The 21,962-nt window shown below is 47.9% G+C and overlaps 1 protein-coding gene across 1 annotated transcript in view; it reads right to left on the minus strand.

Annotated features, from left to right (window-relative positions):
* The window catches only part of LMX1A (LIM homeobox transcription factor 1 alpha), a 155,907-nt gene extending 134,454 nt beyond the window's left edge, over positions 1-21,453 (minus strand). Inside the window, exons 1-2 of the mRNA XM_032422388.1 lie at positions 21,378-21,453; positions 18,933-19,119 (exon numbers count right to left, since the gene is read on the minus strand). Of these exons, the coding sequence (XP_032278279.1) occupies positions 18,933-19,119; positions 21,378-21,453 (263 nt within the window). The remainder of the gene's footprint in view (positions 1-18,932; positions 19,120-21,377) is intronic.
* Positions 21,454-21,962: the final 509 nt, after the last annotated feature.

Genomic DNA, 21,962 nt, shown 5'->3' on the forward strand with positions numbered 1-21,962 from the left:
ATGACCTTTCCACACAACCTGGTGATGAGAACAGGCAACATCTCCAGGGCTTTGCCCCACAGACAAAGCAGCTGTGACATTGTGCGGGGAGCTCTGGAAAGCGTGAGGCTGATTCCCATCTACACCACTTAGAAAGAAACCATGTGACATCGGGACCGCAGCTCAGCCTCTGTGAGCCTCAATCCCTCATCTTGAATGAGGGATAGTGATTACATGATGTAGTGTCTATTATCTTAGACTCTCCAGGTTTCTCTCTCATTTAGGCTCTCACTGTCCATTGCCGGTAGTTTTCATGGTAGCTTCAAAGTAAGTATTAGAAGAATTGAGAGAAACTGTGATTTTAAAAAGAAAATACAAATGAGGACTTTGAATTCCCTCATAAAAGCTAAAATACTCATTGGGGCACCTGGATGGCACAGTCGGTTAAGCATCCAACTCTTGGTTTCAGCTCAGGTAGTGATCTCAGTGTCATGAGATCGAACCCTGCATCAGGCTCCACGCCAAGTGTGGAGTCGGCTTGAGAGTCCTTCTCCCTCCCCTCTGCCCCTCCCCCTGCTCTCTCTCTAAATTAAATAAATAAATCTTTTTTAAAAAGGCTAAAATACAATATACGCATAAATAAATTCTTATTATAGGTAAACGTGAAAACTGGAGTGCACGCCCACTCGCCAAGTTACTATTAGCGAATTGTTTAATTAGAGTCCATTCTGCCTTGCTTATAAAGGATGATCAACAACTTAATAAGTCTCATCATTATTAGTACCTTCTGAGAGAGACTAAGCTTCTGTTAAATATAACATGAGACCTAGAAAGTTCACACGTTTGTGAAACTCAAGTGCATTATTTCCTCCTGACAACTGTGATCAAGACAGGAGGACTCAGTTCAACATTCAGTCGCCAACAAATGATCACAATTGTTGGCAAAGAAGAGTAAACATAAGCCTACTTAACAAATTTGCTAATTATCTTTTGGTTTAGGATTAATGTAACAAATAAATACCGGATGCCTGTGGCTTAAGTTTATCAAGTCGGTTCGTATAAACCAACAATGGGAAGTAGATTTTATCTCTTTGAAAGCCCCCGTTCTCAAACCAAGTATTTCTTGCTCTTGATTTTTCTTTCTTGCATCTGATGTGTGTTTTTACTTTACAAGGCAATCTGTCTGTCTTTATGTCCTTTTAAAATATTAGGTACATCCACGGAGAATTCTTAGAAAAGTAATGCTGAGGTTTAAAAGTAATGAAAGAAACAAACCACTGGTATGAGAATAAAATTGCCCATATGGGCATAATAACCTACAATTGGCTGGCAGTGCTGAACATTAGTGAGTAAATTATTAGTATAATTAGCTGCCATCTACCAAGGATCTTTACTAGATGCTGTATAAACACACACAATCTTTAATCCCTACAACATATGTAAAGAGATAGTTTCTGCCTTTTAAGAAATAAGGAGGCAGATTCCTCAGAGGTTAATCTGCCAAGTAACAGAGCTGAGATTTGAACCCTTGTCCACATGCGGAGTGGGGCTAAGAGGGTACGTCTGACTTTCTGCCGTCCATTCTCATCGTCTCCTTTCCTCCACATCACTAACTCTTACCCATTTGGGGATGACAGGCAGCTTCTAGGATCTGACAAAATCTATGGACCCAGAAAAGTGCACGTGTGTACCCATGCATGCTCGCGCACGCACACACACACTTACTTCCGAGAAAATAATTCAAGGGACTCACGGACACCCTGAAGCAAAACCCAGGCGTGAAACCTTTACTCCAAACAAAGTCTCTAAGTATCAACATTGCTGGGTATTTTTTTTAAAGATTTTATTTATTTATTTGAGAGAGAGAGAGTGAGCGCTCATGAGCAGGGGGGAGGGGTAGAGGGAGAAGTAGACTCCCCGCTGAGCAGGGAGCCCGATGTGGGGCTCAATCCCAGGACCCTGGGATCACGATCTGAGCCGAAGGCAGGTGCTTCACTGACTGAGCCACCCAGGCGCTCTACTGGATTTTTCACTCACTTGTCTCCTTTGCGCTTCCCCCTCCTTTCTGGCTTCTATGGGAGTGTTTAAAGAATAAAATAAGGCTCAGAAGTAAGTCAATCAGAGAAAGACATGTATCATATGACCTCACTGATATGAGGAATTCTTAATCTCAGGAAACAAACTGAGGGTTGCTGGAGTGGTGGGGGGTGGGAGGGTTGGGGTGGCTGGGTGATAGACATTGGGGAGGGTATGTGCTATGGTGAGAGCTGTGAATTGTGCAAGACTGTTGAATCTCAGATCTGTACCTCTGAAACAAATAATGCAATATATGTTAAAAAAAAAAAAAAAGAAGAAGAAGATAGCAGGAGGGGAAGAATGAAGGGGGGGAAATCGGAGGGGGAGACGAACCATGAGAGACGATGGACTCTGAAAAACAAACTGAGGGTTCTAGAGGGGAGGGTGGTGGGGGGATGGGTTAGCCTGGTATGGGTATTAAAGAGGACACGTTCTGCATGGAGTACTGGGTGTTATACGCAAACAATGAATCATGGAACACTACATCAAAAACTAATGATGTAATGTATGGTGATTAACATAACAATAAAAAATTTAAAAAAAATAAATTCTGAAAAAAAAAATAAGGCTCAGAAGCAGATATATTATCTTGTCCACATTCAAGAAAACTCTTGCTGCCCCCACGGCCCCCACGGCCCCCTCTCCCCTCGTGTCTTCTCCAACTCAGGAGCAGTGAAACACCCAGCTCAGGGGAATACCCTGGAATCACCTCCCGTCTGCTCTTCTGTTTCCCACCGGTGTGAGACAGCTTTATCAATGAATCCGTCACCTCAGGCCTCCCACCACAAGCACAGGGTACCTATTATGTTCCAGGCACTGGACTAGTAAACAAAACTGTTCCAGGCTCTGTTCTCGTGAGACTTGCCTGCTAATGGGGGAAACAATATATTGGTATGATAAAAAAGTAAATTACAGCATATGCTAGAAGGTGGTCAGTGGCTGGAAAAAGGGAAAATAATAGACATATAATGGGGTAGTGGCGACTGCAGGGGTGGCTTGTGCATTAAATAGATGGATATTGAAGTAGGAAGACCAGGCAAACTTGTGGATATCAGTGGCGGGGGAGGGAAGGTGTATTTTGTTTCTTTACTGTCTTCCTTCCCCTCTGGAATGTCAGCTCCGTGAAGTTAGGGATTCCCTCTTTGCTATTGTTCACGGTTCTCTCCCAAGTGCCTGTAACGATGTCTAGCATGTCGTAGGTCCTCAACAAATACAGCTCAATAGGTAAATAAGTGAACAAAGTAAAATTTACCTTTCGGGCTGGCCGAAATGAAGGGTTAGGACCACTGGTCTAAATCCTACCCTAACTACAACAATATTCTCAATTAAATGATAAATTCAGAGCAGAGAGAAAAGAAACTGAGTCAAGACAGATGCACCTCTTAAAAGGGAAAACTGAAAACTATACAGGAAAAATGATGCTAATCTGAACTCCAACTTTAGAACAACCAAATAAGGAATGGGATTTAAAAAAAACAAAACGACAACAAAAAACAAGGAGATTCTATACAAATAGGGTTTTAAAATTAGAAATGACCCTTGAAATATAGGGCTTCTTAGTGCTGAGTGATTCAGGACGCCTGGGTGGCTCAGTTGGTGAAGCGTCAGCCTTTGGCTCAGGCCATGATCCCAAGGGCCTGAGATCGAGCCCCACATCGGGCTCCCGGCTCATCGGGGAGCCTGCTTCTCCCGCTCTCTGCAGCTCCCCCTGCTTGTGCTCTCTCGCTCTCTCTCTGACAAAAAGAAATAAATAAAATCTTTAAAGATAAATAAATGCTGAGTGATTCATCAATTAGGCTGTCAGCGAGGTGCATGGATATGTGGCAATTAAGACAGATGCCCCCAACCTGGGAAGTGCCAGCCACTCACCCCTCGCTGTACCCCCACTGCAGACCCACACATCCACAACACCCACCGTGCACTGACGACCGTGGATTTTAAGCTTGGTTGTGCCTATTAGCTCAGTATTTACCCCTTGATGCTGATGAGTCTGAGGATACGGGCTGGGTCCCCAAGGAAACGAACAAGTGCTGACTCAGTTCTCTGGCCACAGGTTACACCTCTGACTCTGTCCAGTTATCCCACATGTGTGTATCCTCAGTTATACAAGGGGACAGAGTGCATCCGTGCGTGTGCCTGGGCACACACGTGTTACTCCCCCCCCAACACACAAAAAGGCACATGCTTCACGTTCAAGAAGGCTAAAAGTGACCACTGAGAACCGAACGACCCCCTTATGCACAGTTACAGTATCAAACCACGGCCCTAAATACATCTCTTCCATCAGCTTCTCCTGAAAATGCTATCCAACTCTAAGAAAGAATAAGTACTGTTTGGACGGAGGGCCACGGGCAGGACATACTGTCCCTCCATCTTGCCCCCAGAAGATGGCTCAACCTGGTAAAAAGTCAGGAGTGTGAGCTGCGGGGGATGCCAGAGCACGTGACCTTACTGATGGTGCGTCTTCCCCTATTACAGGTAACGTGAGCCTCAGAACCTTCCTTTCTCTCCGATTAACTAGTGATATCAGGGCAAAGCTGAATCACTTGGTCGTAACAGTTCGACCCCTGCAATACTGTACATCATTACATTTTTAAGGGAGCTCATTGGGGAAGTCCTTTAATCCTTTAATAATTGAGTTGAGGGAACGGGGCCAGCGAGGAAGAGCATTTACCTGAGCTGATATGAACTAGGTTTGGCTGCTAATGCCTTTCTAACGATCCCACTGTGTCCATGTTGCCACTTAGAAGAGTGCAGTCCGTTTGGCCCTTGCCCTTTAACTGTCAACAGGGAAATGGAAAAATAATACATCATGAAGTACCGAAACGTGCATCACAGCGCTCCACACAGCTTTCCCTTCTAGCACTGTGGAACTCAGTCGAAACCAAATAGAAAAATTCATTCTGTGAATCAGCTGGGTGTCTATGATATCAAATAACCTGTCACTGATTTTTTCCACTGAATTTACTGGCCACAGAGGCAGAGCCATTGAAAAATACTCAACTCCCTTGGTAGCACCAATTTCAGCTTCATCCTCTTCTAAGTGAAGAGGTCTGGTCCCTTATGACACTTACTTACTTTTTTCTTTCCTAGGGTCATATGGCTATGACGGCCCGAGACCCAAGGAAAGATTCATACCCACCCAAACACTGTTCTCCCGCTCTCTGTCAAAAACATTCCCACACCCTCACTGCACGCATCAGACAGTTTGCGATCATGCTCCACACCTCTGAGAACTCAAAGGAAAGGCATGGAGGCAAACCATATAAACTCAAAGAGATTATGTGATTTGCCCAGGCCCACCCAGCCAAAGCAGAGGCAAAGGCAGGATTAAGGCTCAAGGCTTCTGGAAAAACCCACTGCTATCTTCCGGGTCACTCCAGTCTCCAGTCTGAGAAAGTTCACATACAAACCAGTCGTGTGAATGAGACCATAAGCAGTGATAGCCAGGTGGAGAGAGACCGGGCCACCACAGCCGACAAGGAGGACCACGTCCCCATCCTGGACGCCCTTCTCTTCAGGTTTCTGCTGAGTCTCCCAGGAAGCAAAGGCCCTTCCACTGCCAGACATGTGCACGGTCTAGCTGCCAAGCCCAGCTGATGAGCTCCAGGCTTGGGGAATCGGCCACACCACGTACACCCTGGACCACGCCATAACCAAATGGAGTTCGGACAGATGAACAGCAGAGACAGGAAGGTGACAGACAGCTTGGGTTTGCAGTAAGACAACTAGTGTCTGAAGAAGAAGGACACAGGCTGGAGCCTCACTCTGCTGGGCCCCACCGGCCCCTGACCCAGGGTGGCCTTGGGAAAGAAGCAATGTGGGAAGCTGCAGTGGCTACCTGAGGAGTGACAGAAAACAGACCCACCTCTCCTGGCCTCCGTTCTTTGGTTCAGTTCTGGCTAATCCACAGAATAAAGGGAATAAATGGTCAGGACAGAGGAGAGCAGGGCCAGACCCTGTGCCCTACATGGGTCCCTGAGCCTTCCCCAGGCTTCTCCTCTGTCAGTTGGATGCCCCTCACTCTCCTGGATCCTCAACCTCCTTCCCTTCCTGGTGAAATCATCTGAGCCATGAAGGAGGCTCAAGACTAGCCCATCATATGATGTCTTCCCTTCATTCTAGCTCCACCCCAGGTATGGCTGTGTTTTTTTCCTTCTGATCTTTCTTCTGCTATCCACCTTCTCAGAAGAGCTAGTCATATCACTCCCTCTGCTACTTCAACTACGTTTTACTCTACAACCCATTAAAATGCTGTCCCGTCCCCTCTATGCCTCTGATGAAACTACTCTTGAGGGACACCTGCATGGCTCAGTCGGTTAAGCATCTGCCTTCAGCTCAGGCCATGATCTCAGGGTCCTGGGATCGAGCCCCACATCAGGCTCCCTGCTCAGCGGGGAGCCTGCTTGTCCCTCTGCTGTTCCCCCTGCTTGTGCTCTCTCTCTCTCTGACAAATAAATTAATAAAATCTTAAAAAAAAAAAAGAAAAGGAAAAACTACTCTTGATAAGGTTACCAATGACTAGCTGCCAATTTCAAGAGCAAATAGGCAGCCCTACTTTTGGAAAGTCCCCACCACTGCCCTGTCTTCCAGAACCTCACTCACCCCGGCGTACTCTCCTGCCTCTGTGCCATCCCCCCACGGATGGGCTTCTTGAATGCCGGTGCTCTTCTTACCCTATGTAGCGTCCCCTTGGCCATTCCCCTCTTCCCGTGACTTATGTGATAATATATCCTAAAGCTCGGGGTCCCTTGGTTATGTATTACTACGTACTATTCAGTAGCTTCTTGGTGCTTACCACAATTTGAAATATGCCTTTATTTATTGGTTTATTTTCTGTCACCTCTTCCATGAAGCTTTTATAACAACCCCAAGCAAGTCCCCCATTGATTAACTTATCCATTCAACCCAGAGACATCTGTCTAACGCTTACTGTGTGTCAGGTACCATGCAAGATGCTGGAGAGAGAGGTCTCAAGAAACAAAACACCACACAAAAACAGGAAGGGCCCTGCCCTCACAGAGTTTATGACCTACTGACTCAGGCCACAAAGCAACAAATAAATGTAGACTTCATACGGTGACAAGCACTATGGAGATCATGAAGAGCACAGAGTAGTGCAGAACCAAGGGACTTAAATGAGTGGGCTCTCTGTCCTACAGGCCAGGGCTCTCTTCAAACAATCTTATTCTTCTCTTAGGCATCTTTTTAATTTATGTCTCTAAACAGTCTCTGCTAGATTGTTAATACATCCGTGCTTCATTTTACTCATTTTTTACATACCTGGCACATAGAGGAATTTAATAAGTCTGTCTGATGATTAGATGAATGAATGAGTGATTTAATTAATAAACCAACTGTTTATAAGATTCCATTTAATTCTCAATTTGAGAAATCCGCATACAACCAGGTAAAATGCATTCCAGTTACTGCTGTATTACCTGAAATCTCTAGTTTCATTACACACCAGTTTACAGAGATTAAATTCAGACCCACATTCCATCTCTCTAAAATTGACTGGAACTAGTTTTAAGTGAACCAAGCGTCAGCACCGGTGAGTGAAATAATACAATACAGGAATACTTAATTTCCTTAAAGACCAAGATTCCATTATCCCTTTTTCGATCCAGCCAGGTCACGTAATAAACAAGAGGGAGTCAACAGTTCTGGAAATCAGCCTCATACCAGGGCAGAGCGGGATCTTTTCTAGCTGAGGCTGGGGCTTGCTTGAGCATACAACACGGTTCAGAAGAAACCTTGGAAAAGGGTTATGCAAGGAATGGATGGACAGCTGCTGGCTAGTCCCAATGGAAGTTATGTTTGGAAGGCTCCAGATTTGATATTTAACAGTTCTGCTGCCAAATGTGCAGACAGGCTCCCCAGAACAAGCCACCAATAGCAAACTCTGGGAGCTGCAGAGAGAGAAAAATGGATGCTTGTCTGCCTTTTTGTCATTCTTCCGGTGGGGAAGAACAGCTAAGCTAGAGGGACAACGGAGCCCAATGCAGATGGGATGGGACAGGAAAGGATGGGGGCAGGATGGCTTTGTGGGTATAGAGTTTGATAAACAGGAGTGATGGGTGTATGCTAGCAGCTTTCACACACACACACACACACACACACACACACACACACACAGGCAATCCCCTAATCCAAAAAACTTCCTTTAAAATCACGCAATATATAAACAGCTGACCGTCAGAAGGCTGCCTAAAAGCTCAAGTATCTAGCAGGTGGGGACTTGTTTTCCAAGAGCTGGTTCAACAGGACAAACTGAGAATTGTGATCTCACTGAGGTATGAACACCAGAATTCAAGCAGCAGATGGCGTGATTTAGAGGAAAGGCCATTGGACCAGGAGTCCGTGGTTGGGGACAGCATCCCAGCTTCCCTCTTTACCAACAGCGTGACCTTGGGCAAGTTCTTAACCTCTCTGAGCCTCAGTTTCCTAGCTATAAAATGCAGAGGGAGGAAAAAAAACCTCTCCTTATCTAACTTTAAAAATTGTTGTGAGGTCCAAAAAAGATAATGCATGCAAAGGCTCTTTGAAAATGGGAAAGTGGGGCACCTGGGTGGCTCAGTCGTTTAAGCAACTGCCTTCGGCTCAGGTCATGATCCCAAGGTCCTGGGATCGGGTCCCGCATCAGGCTCCCTGTTCAGCAGGGAGCCTGCTTCTCCCTCTGCCCCTCCCTTCTGCTTGTTCTCTCTCTCTCTCAAAAATAAATAAATAAAATCTTAAAAAAAAAAAAAAAGAAAATGGAAAAGGATACATTTTTTTCAACACGTCCTTTTATGGTAATTCCTACAAGCCAAGCATTGACCTGTATACTTTATAAATATTAACCCAAAATGACCCTATGAGGTTGGTACTTTCATTACTCTCCATTTTATTTTTTTTTTAAGATTTTATTTATTTTTTTTGACAGAGAGAGCAAGAGAGCACAAGCAGGGGGAGCAGGGGCAGAGGGAGAAGCAGGCTCCCCGCTGTGCAGGCAGCCTGATGCGGGGCTCAATCCCAGGACTCTGGAATCATGACCTGAGCCGGAGGCAGACGCTTAACCAACTGAGCCACCCAGGTGCCCCTCATTACCCCATTTTAGAGAGAGGAAACCAGCACTGAGAAAGTAAGACCCTTGCCCATGGAAATGGCTAGCGAGCAACAGAGCAAGGATGTGATCCCAGACACCCTGTGTCCACAGTCTATGCTCTCAGCCACTACCCCACGCAGAGTTATCATGCACAGCTCCTGAGAATCTACATTCGTTTACTCGTATAAAAAAAGTCAACAATAATACCCAACCCTGTATGGTTCTCTGTATTTTACCAAAAAGCTTTCCGTGTTCATTTTCTTACTCAAGTCTCACAATAATGCTACGAGGTTGTTGGCATATTCCCTTATACAAATAAGGACTTTGTGGTTTGGACGTCTCTTGACAGTAGGACATGTGTTTCCAGTTATTTTCCAGTAATGGAGGGAGCTACGCAGTGCCCAAACCAACCATACCCACCTGTCCAACCCCTTCCATCTATGGACATGGACTTTTGAAATGGAAGATCCCAACCAAGAGCAGAACCCAGAAGAAAAGGAGCAGGTGTATAATCACAACCAGCCTTACACACAGACAAACAGAAAAACACCTACAAAGTGGTATTTGCATTCTGTCCAAAATTACCTCCTATACTGGTCCCATTCTAGGACCTCAAATCCTACTGTAAGGTAGTCATTCCTTTTCAACTGAATGCCCTTCGAGTTAAAAAGTATCTTTGAAAGAACACCACATTCTCATGTACATCCCAAGTGAATTATTTCATAATAGCTGTCCAATTCGACAGATAGCTAAGACCAAGGGCTAGCCTGTACACAAGATAATATGAAATTTAAAAGGTCACAAGATGGGTTCAGAGCGCAAGATAAGCAAGAAGGCAAGACTGAGCTGAGATCCTGAAAATGGGGTGGTATAACTAGTGCTCTGGATAAATCTAGGGATGCCAGGTGCATAGAGCCCCGAGGGAAAGAGAGGCACAGGGACCAAGCAACACTCCTGCCAAAGAAATGCAAGGGAGGGTCTTCTGGAATGTTCTTCCACTTTGGGTTTCCAAAGTATACCTCGCGGCTCTGCCAACTGGATTTCGTCTCTGAGGAGCTGTGCCTGGATCCCTGTGAAGGGGGCGGCCATGACTGTCTGTGTAGCCGGAAGACATGCACAAAGGAATCCCTGCTACAATGTAGGAGGGGCAAGAGGAGAAGGGGTGAGGGGAGCCAGCAGCAGGGGAGGAAGCTCTCGATGGTTATGTTAAAAAGGATTTGTTCCACTGTCAAAACCAGAAAGCTCTCCCCAAGAGCCAGCTTTAGGAAAGGAAGCCTGAAATGACAGAGAGGGGGTGGGTGTATTAAGGAGGCTCCTTGGAAAAGAGGCTGAAGTGAGGGGGAGAGCGGCACTGGGCCAAAGGCAGGTATGGCCGGAAAAATCCACCTCTGAACTGGGATGGTCCACCAACGCCTGGGGAAAGAACAGAAACTGGGCTCTGGCATTTCTGCTGGGTCCCAGAAAGAGGGCTCCCCAAGCCAACCTCACTCTCTAGGGCAAGGACAGTCCTTTAAGTCCAGGCCCCTGGAGCACTCATCCATCCTGGTTCTCCCCAGGGACTAGGAGAGGGCCCAGTGGCCACCAAGCTCCTGAAAACTGTACTCCACTCAACTGCCCATTCCCCGTTGGGGGCCCCACCTTATCTCCCAAAGACATCAACCTCTTCTCCAGCATGGAGCTGGGGGCCCCAGGCTAAGCTGTGGCATCAGCTCCTACTTAGTTAGGTTCAGGCTATTGGAGTACTCAAACAAAGACATATTTGGACCCTCCTGCGGAGAGAGAGGGGACCGTTTCTGGGCCCAGAGGGAGCTGCCCTTAATCTGCTGCACAGTGAATGACAACAATGTTAAGAATGAAAATATGGTTTGGGGGGATCATCCCCAGGAGCCCAACATTTTGGTATTTAAAGGAACTTTAATGAGCTTAAGAGGCTAATCTGGAGTTCAGGAGGGGGTGTTTTGTTTTGTTTTGTTTTGTTTTCAAAAATCCTTTTAAAGGTTCCTGAGGCTCCATAGGGAGGGGGCACCAGAACTGTGAGTCAAGGCGTGGGGCTGAGTAGCTGAGGGGCCCAGATGGAACAGGAGAGGAGGCTGTTGGAAAGATCCCCCCCCCCCCCACTGCAGCCGCAGAACCTGGTGCTCTAGAGATAAAGGAGGGTTCTTCCCAGGCTGGAGAAGTGCCATGTCCACAGAAGCAGCAAGAAGCTGAGAATGAGTGGTGTGTTTACATCCTATCAGGATGCCAGTCGGGTTTCTCACCAAAGAACTCCTTCTGGTTTACTGGTGACAGCCTCAGACGCAGGTGCTTCTCTGATCCCCCCCCCCCCCAAGAAACATCCATCTAGAGTGGCAGCACATAAGATGGCATCCACGGAGTACCAGGCACACTCAGAAGATGTGCAGGGGCCCCTAGCCGGTCACCCAAAGAGCCAGGGTCATGGGATCACGCAAACCTGAGGGGTATGCCCCTTGCCAACGACTGAGCTGAGCCCTGCTCCATAACTCGGTGGCCATGGGACAGGACTCTGACTTTTGCATCCAGAAGACTAATTAGTTTCCCCCACGTGAGCAAATCAAAAGAGGACTCATGGTCCATATGGATGGCCTGGGGGGAAAAAATGAGGCAGTTGATGAGATGGTATTTAAGTAAGATCTGATGCTGGCAAGAGTCAAGTTACTAGAATTCCACAGGGCATAGGGGAGTGAGGGGGAGGCAGAATGGGACGGGGCCAGATGTGAGCACCAGATAGAGCATGTGGTCCATTCCCAGCAATGCTGGACGCTAAAGATATTTGTTATATGCACAGAGTTTAATTGGGCCTGTCAGGCAAGGTAGGCCGGCCCATAGTGGCCAGACATCTATCAGGGCTGGTCCATTATAGGATAATAATGATCAAACACCGATCTAATAGGATGGGGAGACACTGGAGTCAGAAAAGCCAGACATCTTTGCTGTTATCCAAAAACAGGATCCCCAAACTGGAAGCCGGAAAGGCTGGGAGAGACCAAACTCTTTCATGGAGCTTCAGCTAGAGGGCTGGGAAAAGCACAGTCCATTTTGTATTTTCAGTTGTTGTGACATTGCGGTGCACTAATGGGGAATCCGGCAATGGTTTCCTTCGATTCTGGCTAATCCAAGCATGGCGGCCAGGTGACAAGCTCCTCGGTTCGCCAACTGAGAAGAACAGCCCAGAGGTAGGTTTTAAAAATCTTTTTTTTTTTTTAATTACTCAGCTGGGGTTGTCTGTGATGGGCCCAAGTCTACACACAAGGTGGGAAACGGATGGAGGGCCATGGTTTTTATTCCTTCCTTGATGTCTTCGCTAATACGTCAGTGTTTCTGCTGCATTCCAATTGAATCTGCTATGTAATGCCCAAAGAAACTTAATCCCTATCCTAAGTCTCATTTTATTTATTTTCAGTAGTGTGAAAACAAACATGTAGCAAGATGACAGTGTTTACACCTCCTTTTTAGCCGATACAGCTCTAATCCTCCCGCTAATTAATGCCAGGGCCCGTAGCAATTTTATTAATTTCGTCTTGGTTAAAAATATAGAGACAGATAATTGTGCTTGACTAAAATAACAATTTGACATTTGGAAGGTGTTTCCTTCATTTCAGCAAGGCGGTTGGCCGGGTTTCATTTAATATATGACAAAGAGACACAAAGCGGCAGCCGACACTGGCCAGCGATAACATAACTAATTCTAATTGTGATAAATTGACTAAAATGTCCCACGGCGTGCTAGTCAAAAAGACTACGGAGACGATGTAAATCCCAAGCCGGTTTTCCTGTAGGTTCCAGTAAAACAGGGCACACAGGAAAGAAGGGCCTCTGGTCTCTTGTCCCCTAATACCATTTCCTTCAGAACCCTTTCTTCATTTTGCTCCTAAAATCACCAACTTTCCCACACCAAAGCTGCGAAGGCCACTGGCAACACTGTTCTGCATGTCACTAAGAGACTTTCAGAAAAAAACAGGTGTTCCTAGGGGGCAGCCTTAGGCCTGCTGGTAAGAGGACAGGGCCCTCCTGGGATAGGGACCCTGCTGCTCGCTGCAGAGGCTGGGAGAGGCACACCACCCTGGGGGGGGGGGCAATCCTCCTGATCTCAGCCTGCAAGTGGCTTGCTAAGAGCTCCCCTCTGAAGATGTGAAAGGACACTAAAAAATCCACATTAGAAAGATATTTAAAAAAAAAAAAAATTGAAAAACACTCAAATAGGGCTAAGGGTTCACAGTTATGGCAGAAATTATTTTTAAATCTTTCCATGTGATTGCACATGTCCCCCCCCTCGTTCATTCCCTAATGTTGTACAACTGTACTTAACACGCAAGTGATCGGGCTTCAATATGGGTCATTTTGAACGTGATGGGATTCAGCAATGACCTGTGGTGTGGGCCTTGACTCTAAGAGGCTTTACTAAATTTCTGATAATATAAGGAATATTTTAAATCCTCGCCTCCTGTTACACTTCGAAATGCCGTGACCCAAACAATTTCTCTGACCGCAAAGAATAATTAGCTGATAATTTAAGAAATGGAATTGTTCTCATTAGAGAAAGAGTACCTGTTCATGACCTCCAAAAAAATTTCTTCCGGAATTAGAAAGCAACGATGACAAGGCCTCTCTAAAATCAGTAACAGTATTTTGGCGAATGCAAAACTTATAAATGAGAAAAATGAAACTGAAAGGCAAGACAAACAGTGAACTTTCAGAACAGCTCCTGTCACTGAAATCTAAAAGCAAAAACAGCTCCTCAGCTGGGTGGATGACAGAAGTCCCAGGACTCTAGAGTATGTACAACTGGACTGGATAAATAACTTTTTATAATGTGCTTCATTTATGTAAGGATCAAAAGAATCCCACAGCCCTCCACTGAAAAGCAATGTTCGTATACAATTCCCAGAATACTATTAATATCTACTTGTGCTGTCTAATTTTATTTCAAAATTTTAAGTCTTAGATTCCAAGGAAGTCCTACCCAGGGACCAATCCATATAAAAAGAGAAAACACCTCTGAGCAAGGACTGTTTCCAATCACCCTGCAAATAAAAGAAGAGATTACTCGGCCCACACCAACACACAGCCACAGCCCGTGGACGGCGCTTATCCCAAGCTAAACCCCCTGCAATTTAATGCAGACATCAATTTATTACCTAGCTGTGTTTGATTTTTGTATTCCTTACATTTTATTATGCCAGGAGTGGGGCCAACAAAAGATCAAGTACAGCAAAAATCTACAACTGCCTCTGTAATTTCATCTGTGGGCTCCCTTCTAGGAGTAACTGCATGCCCAATTTTAATCTGCAAGTAATGTCACAGTAATAAAACCAAACTAATTAACTAATTCTTCTCCCTACACACACACACACACACACACACACACACACACACACACATCCTACACTACCTTGATAAAACGCAGAATTAGTTCATTACTGGTCCTAATAGAGATCATTACCCCAGTCATTTTCTCCGAGGGGCTGCCAATCAGCAGGGCGAAGGCAAGACAGAGAAAGCTCTAAATGTGATATCCGCTCTGCCCCCATTTTAGTCCCTGTCTTCAGAAAATTGGTCTGCTCCAAAAGAAAGGGGAGAAAACATGGACCGGCCCTCTGAGGAAAGGTCTCCCAAGGCCTGGGATTTGCTGACATGTGGGGAGTCGTGATGTTATGAGAACAGCCTGATGATAGCAGCACTATCCCACTCTGCTCCTAGGGTGTCCAGAACAATCTAAGGGATAATGATAAACTTCACATGTGAGGGGAGAGGGCCCCGGGCTGACGCACCAAGCTGCCAGGCACATGAAAGAAACAATATAAACTTGATTTAAATGTGGGATCCCTTCCAGAAGGCTTAATTATCTATTGTATTACCACATTCCCGTTATTCAGCAGCCTCTTCTGTCTCCAGCTGAAGTCCAACTACAGTATTTGTTTGGAACAAATTCAGGGAAAACTCCAAACTACCCAGATCACAGAGGACTCAGTTAAATAGGGAACAACAGTTATATAAATAGAAGTCCCCTAGGCTGGAAAATATTTTGGTTATCTGCTAACTTTCAGGCACACTGAAAAGAGTGGAATCCAGTTTTTAAACGTCCCTACCTATAGCACCCTCCTGTTTTAAATCACTTGGTACAGCTTCAGCAATTCTGTAAACGTCTCATCCCACCTAACTAGTTATTTTTCTTTGATGACCTGTCATGCTCAAAAAAGATCACCTCCAGTTCTTAATTTCTGCGGACATGCATAAATCAGTGTTCTGCACTCCGGCCTTAAATGCTTATTTGTTTTGGATGATCAGAAGATAAATGACTCCTAAGGGTGTCAGAGTGTAAGAGACAAATATTTAACAAAACATCCTGAAGTCTGAAATGAACGGCTGTGCCTCAGATGCCCCTGTCCATTCCATTTTTTTTAATTAGACAAGTTTGGTGTTTGACACCAAGAAGGTGTAACCACTAGCTGATAGAGCAGAATTTGCACTTTTTAGCTGACCACCTGACACCACGAATAGGCAGCTAGTAATTCAAATGTAAAACTGCCCACAGCCAGGAAAGCACTTATAAATGGCTAAAACAAATACAATAAACTTGCTCTGTTAATATTATGTTTCTGCCCTTCACCGAAGACTGCACACTAGCTCTACGTTCTTTCATTTTAACGTGTAGGAACAGCATTTCAACTCGGCGAATCTGGCGAGCAGGGCATGCCTGACCTGCATCTTCATGATGTGCTTCCTCATTTACCCCCACGCGGCCCCACCACCTCACCTCCAGCTCTTTTTCCTCTCCCTCCGTTTGCCTTGTCTGGGCCTCAGATTTTAAAAAGATCCACCCAAAAGGGCAAAATTATTTTTAAATAATCAATTCATTCAAGAGGAAAAAAGTGCTCTCTGTGACTGTTTCATGATACCTGCAACTGAAAACGTCCTTCTGGACGACAAAGATCTGGTCATTCCAGAGGGCTCCTAGGCAATACCTATTCCTGCACTCAGAGGAGGCTTCTAAGAAATCCTTGATAGTTGGGAGAATATAGAAGGCAAACGGGCTAGGCTGAAAGCCCCCTGAAGGCAGCCCTGTCTCATAGCCTCTCAGCACACAGCCCCCTGCCTTGCATAGAGAAGCTTGATGATAACAGGTGGCTGAGTAAAGGAATTTGTCTGCAGCCTAGTTTTGAAACAAACAACCACAGCAACCACCATGCATGCTGATGCCATGAAGATGATCAGATATATTAAAACCCCATTTTGTTGGGAAAAGGGAATGGGACTGGGACAGGGAACAGAGGAGAAACTAAGAATAAAACTCATCTTTTAAAAAAAAAATATTGAGGGGTTGGGCACAGACCCGTGCTGATAGGGTGCCATGAGCTAAACGAGTGCAAGCAACTCCATTTTGGACATGTGTTTCCGAAATAGATGTTAAAATTAAAATCAACACTATATCTAAAACTAATGATGTAATGTATGGGGATTAACATAACAATAAAAAAATTTTAAAAAAAAAATTAAAATCAAACCCCCTCATTGTAACGTCAACACCTCTCTGAACAATGCAGCTTACGTTCCTCTACAAAATCTTCCTGGTTCCGGCCAACAGCTTGCAAGTCGATCCCTGCAATTTTCCCTTTGCAGAAATAGCTGTGAGAGAGAACTGACCTTAGTGGGCTCCTAATAAGCCCAAACCATGCCAAACCTGGGGGGCTGAAATGGAGGGGACATTGTTGTCTTAAGTACTTTACAACAACTGTTTCTTCCCCTCTTGACACAGCCTGACTTCCTTAAAGAAGATCTGACTGGCCAGACAGCTGTGTTGACCCTTAAGCCTTCTTTGATTCGTGATTTTTTTTTTTTTTTAACAAACAGAATAGAAATTCACAACCCAAATCCTTTCCTAAGCTCCAATACTTTTGAATTCGCTAGTGTTGTGCCTGAAGGATGTGGACATTTCGGTAATCTATAAGCAGAAAGATAAAGATTGGGTCTACACAATCCCAAAACCTTCAGATGAAAAGCAAGATGGGGGGAGGGGGGAAGCGAGCAATCAACCAGAAGCTTTATCCAAAGGTGATACTTGAAGTTCCGTGGGCAAAATCTGCTTAATTCCCTAAAAATTGCACTTTTCACTCAGACACTGTGGCAACAAACAGACAACCAAGAACAGATACGGGCATGTCTTCTTTAAAAAATGTTAACCATAATTACCACTTTGTAAAGTGGTCATGTGTTTTCATTTCTTTATTCATTTCTGTATTGTCCAACCGGTCCAAAGCAGAACGTGTATTCTTTTTAGTGCTAAAAATGTAAAGTTATCTTTTCAAAATGCCCAGTACCCCTTCCACAGGAGGGTTAGGGTTAGTAAAATTCAAGAAGAGAATAGCAAAGGAGCACTGTCCCGCAGCAAAAATAGTGTGTGCACGTGTGGTCACTAGGTGTAACCGCTTTCCTGTTTTCAGGAAACCTCACAGCCCAGGCAACCCTGAAAGGAAGATATTTCTGTTCTTTCTCAGTGTTTTTTTTTTTTTCTTTTTTGTTATATGGAGACTTCTGCACACCCCCCTTCGCTGTGTTTTTAATAACGTGGTAGGAGCTGCTTTTCCTGCACACTGCCCATCCCTTGATTATCCTCACCGACTGCGGTCTCTTTTATTCACCAGCAACAAATGCGGAATTCTCCTGCGCGCGCACGCGCGTCCCCTCGGCCACACACGCCAATCTAGTGTGCAAAAAGAGAGGCCTGCGTTGCCGCCGCTTTTCTTTCCTTCAGTACCGCGCACAGCTTTGCGAAGTCCGTGTCCCCATTGACTAGCCCTTTTGACAAGGAAAAGCAGTTCTCTCTCCATGGACCCACTAAGCAACTCCGGGCCTGCCTGGCGAGAACCAGGAAATCCTTCTAACTCCCATCCAGGCCGCATCCAGGCTTTAGGCATTACAGAAATCTAGATTCCAAATAATCTACTTTCTTAAATACCTGCCGCCTAATTCTCCTGCAAACACACCAGAACGGTCACGTCGGCAGGAGAGAACTAAATCCGGTGCAAGGCTGCAGGGCACACCCACGCGGGAATTCGGGGTAGGGGGGAAGCTGTGCGGTGGAGGAGGGAGCCTCAGATCAGGCCCCACTTCTGGCCTAACGGCCCCTGCGCCCCAGGGTTTTTGAGAAACGGGGCGGGGGTCGGGGACAGTGAGAGAAAAGGCAAATAGGATGTGCGCGGAGCTCGGAGGGGCCGCCGCGCCATTTCTGAGCCCAGTCTGTCGCGACGCCGGGGGACAAAGCCGAGCGGGAACCGCGCACAGGGGACGGAAGCCGTGGGAGCAGAAACCTCGCTGCTCGCCCTAAGCGCCCGGGCGACGCAGACACGTGGCTCAGACGGAGTGGGAACCCCGCGAGCAGACGTGGGCCACTGGCAGCCCGCGGGGCACCCAGGGAAGGGGAGAGCCGGGAATGAGACGGATGGGGTCGGAGCCCCCACAGAGGTGTGTCCCCCTGGGAAGGGCCAGGTCGGAGTAGGAGCCTGGGAGGACTGCACACCAGGCGAGCACACCGTGGACGGAGCCGTCGCTCGCGCCCCTGCGGGCCAGGCCGTGGCAGGGCGCACCGCGCTCGTCTCCGCGGCCTGGGGGAGGGCAACCCGCGACAAGCTGGGGGTGAACCGGCCCTCCGCGTCCCTGGGTGCGCGGGTGCCTCTCGCGCCTTTCGGAAGCCGATGGGGGTAAAGGAGGACCGAGTCTCCAGCGCTAGCTGGTGCCCGCGTGGGGGACGCGCTCCGGCGACGCGATCACTTACTTCTCGTAGTCATACTTGCAGTAGAGCTTCTTGTCCCGGTAGAAGCAGGTGGTCTCCAGGGGCTCTTTGCAGGAGGCGCACTGCACGCACTGCTCATGCCAGAAGCTGTCGTTGAGCCTCAGCAGAAACCTGTCCGAGATGACCCGTTGACAGCCCTCGCAGACAGACTTGGGGCTCACCGCTCTGCCTACAGCAGCAATAGACGTTCTCTGGTCAACCGCGCCAGCCCAGCATCCCGGCCAAAGCCGGCCGGGACCCGCTCCGTTCACTCCATGCCCGCGGATTTCTCCCGCGCCCCCCACCGTGGGAAGCCCCCCGCTAATCAACCAAACCGCGTTTTAGAGAACAGAGAAAAATCAAACCGGGTGTTGTTTCTAACAAACAGCAACTCTATGGGAAGGTTCACATTCTACCGGGGAGGGGGCGGAAATCAATAATAAGGGACCTTAATTATCAAACCTACCCAGGTATTCTCGCAAATGTGCGCACAACCAGTAAAATTAGGCTACAAATTTGCGCTCCCAGGTTTATCACCTAAGCATTAAGTCACTCACTATACTTGTCTCTTTTGACTATTATGAAAACTGCGAGTCTATAAAAAGAATTTGGGGGGATTGGTTTTTTCTTTTGCTAAAACGCAATTCTGTTGTATTTTTTGAGGGAAAACTTTAAAATTTTTATTTCCTTCCTAAAAAGTCTCAGACGTACAGAAAAATACCATCTCGCTCCAGGCAAACTCAGTATTGTTGAAAGTAATGAACCCCAAAGTGCTGCACCTTGGCTGGAGTACAAGTTGCAGGTGGGTTTACACGTATACTTTCAAGTGTATATATGTATGTAGACATATACATAATTAAAAAGCATCAAAATAGAAGGGGGAAAAAAGGAAAGAAGCAGGGCGCCGAGATGCCGCGGGCATTCCGGGAATCCCCACGCTCAGCTACCGCCTGTGCGAACGACACCCACCCCAAACCCACTCCACGCAAATGGGGAATGCTCTCTACCCTACCCCCTTGGATTTTTGTCTGTTTTGTTCCTTTATTTTGCTGGGGGGGGGTGCCCTTTTTTAGGATGTGGGAACGTTTGGCCGCCTTTGTCGGCACATTTCACAGCTATTTAAAGAAGGCCTTGTCCCCTGATAACAATACTCTTGCGCGTGGTGTCCCAAAGGGCCTGACCCTTCCCGTTTCCTTGCTACACTCCTGTCGCTTTTTCCCTTGGGGGATCCTGCCACCAGCTCCTGAGTGGGGCCAGTCGCCTTGGGGCACCCAGGGAGGGCTAAGAAAAGTAGCGAGATAGTCCTCAGTTGTAAAATTCTCTATTCGTTCTGCCCTGTGTCGGCGTTCAGGGCCAGGCCCCGGGCGTTGGGAGCCGCCGTGAGCCGGCGGAGCGCACACTGCGCGCCCCGCCGCCCGCGGTAGGCACAAGGTCGCGCGCGCTCCGTGCCAGGGCAATGCCAGCTCTGCCCCCCCACCCCCACCCCGCGCTCTTCCGACGCTGCACGGAGTCGAGAAGTTTCCCAAATCGCGGTTGAAAGAGGGGAACGCAGTGCGCGTGATTTCGTTTCATCTGGGGAGTAGGGGGGAATTCCTCTCCGGATGTGGTTTCTCCAGGCAAACTGTCTCATCGCCTTCACCCCGCTCTAGCGGTTCCGAAGGACGGAAAGAGGCAAGAGGTTTAAATGACAAAACGAAAATCCCTCCCGCTAAAATACCAAAACACCCGCTGCCCACACCTGAAAACCACCAAGGTCGGGGTGGGAGGTGGGGTTGAGAATCCTTGGCCTCAGATCAGCGAGACCCGCGCGTGTGGACACCCTTCCGAGGCCCTTGGCTCGCGGCTCCTAGCGGTCGCTGCAAATGGATTGGGGAGGCAGCGCGGAAACCCGCCGGCCTCGAGGTCCGGCTCCAGTTAATTAAAACCGAAGCGAGGGCCCTGCGGTGCGGGCTAATCCCCGCGCTGCGCTGCCCACCGGCCCGGAAAAGCCCTTCGGCTGTGCCCGAGACTGAGATTGGGGCTGGAGTTGGTGGGGACCAGAAGCCGCCTCGAACTTGGGCGCCTTCAAGCCTCGGGTTCCCTATGCTCGCCCCTAGGCCCCCGAGAAGCGGGAGGCATTTATGAGATGTCGATCAGCTCCGTGATTAAAAATCCAGCCCGGAGTATTTTTAATCACTTGCCACTCAGACGCCCGCGAGCAATCTCGCCCGCCCCTCGCAGCTTTGGGGAATTCGGTGCCCGGCGAGTGAGGCCTGGGGCGGCTTGTCGGTTTGGGGTAGGAAGGACCCACAGGGACTGACGGACAGACGGAGCGTGGGCTCCACTGAGTGCCGGACGCGGGGCGCGGTCTCCCTTATTGCCGAACGGGTCCCGGCGGGCTGGGCTGCAGAGCTGGGGTCTGTCTGCTGGAAAGAGGGTGCGCCCGGGGCGCACGGCCTGAACACTCACCCAGCAGCGAGGAAAAGGACGCCGAAGTCTCGATGGCGCTTTGGAAGTTCTCCTCCATCTTCAGGCCGTCCAGCATGTTCGGGCCGGGCCGGGAGGACCTGTAGAGGGGAGGAAACGATGCTTCTGGGGTCCGTGCCCTCTGGGACCGGGAGCCCGCAGCCGCCACGCTCCTGGGAGAGGACGGAGGGAGTGTCCAGGGTCACCAGAATGAGCCGGGAGGGCAGAGTCCAGCCAAGAGAAAGGTGGGGTGGGAGGACAGAGACGAGTCACCGCGAACTGCTCTGACTGATCTGATTTCACTTGAAGTCAACGCGTTTTGTACTTAGACCTCCGCCCCCCAACTGCGCTTCTCCTTCGCTTGCCCCCACCCCCCTCCCCACACACACACCCTCACCCCGTCCCCAGGCCCAGGTTTCCCATCCCGAGTCCGACTCCGCCCTAACCTATACTAACGCGGGCCCTAGGGACAGCTCTGCGGGAACCCAGCGACGTGGGGAGACCGGGATAAAAGGAGTGGGTGTTCCCCTCGCGGGGCCGGGCCCAGGCACGAGGGCCTGCGAGGTCTCCGGCCCGCGCCCCGACCGG

This window comes from Phoca vitulina, unplaced genomic scaffold (genome assembly GCF_004348235.1).
Source record: "Phoca vitulina isolate PV1807 unplaced genomic scaffold, GSC_HSeal_1.0 scaffold26, whole genome shotgun sequence".
Taxonomy (NCBI): Eukaryota; Metazoa; Chordata; class Mammalia; order Carnivora; family Phocidae; genus Phoca; species Phoca vitulina.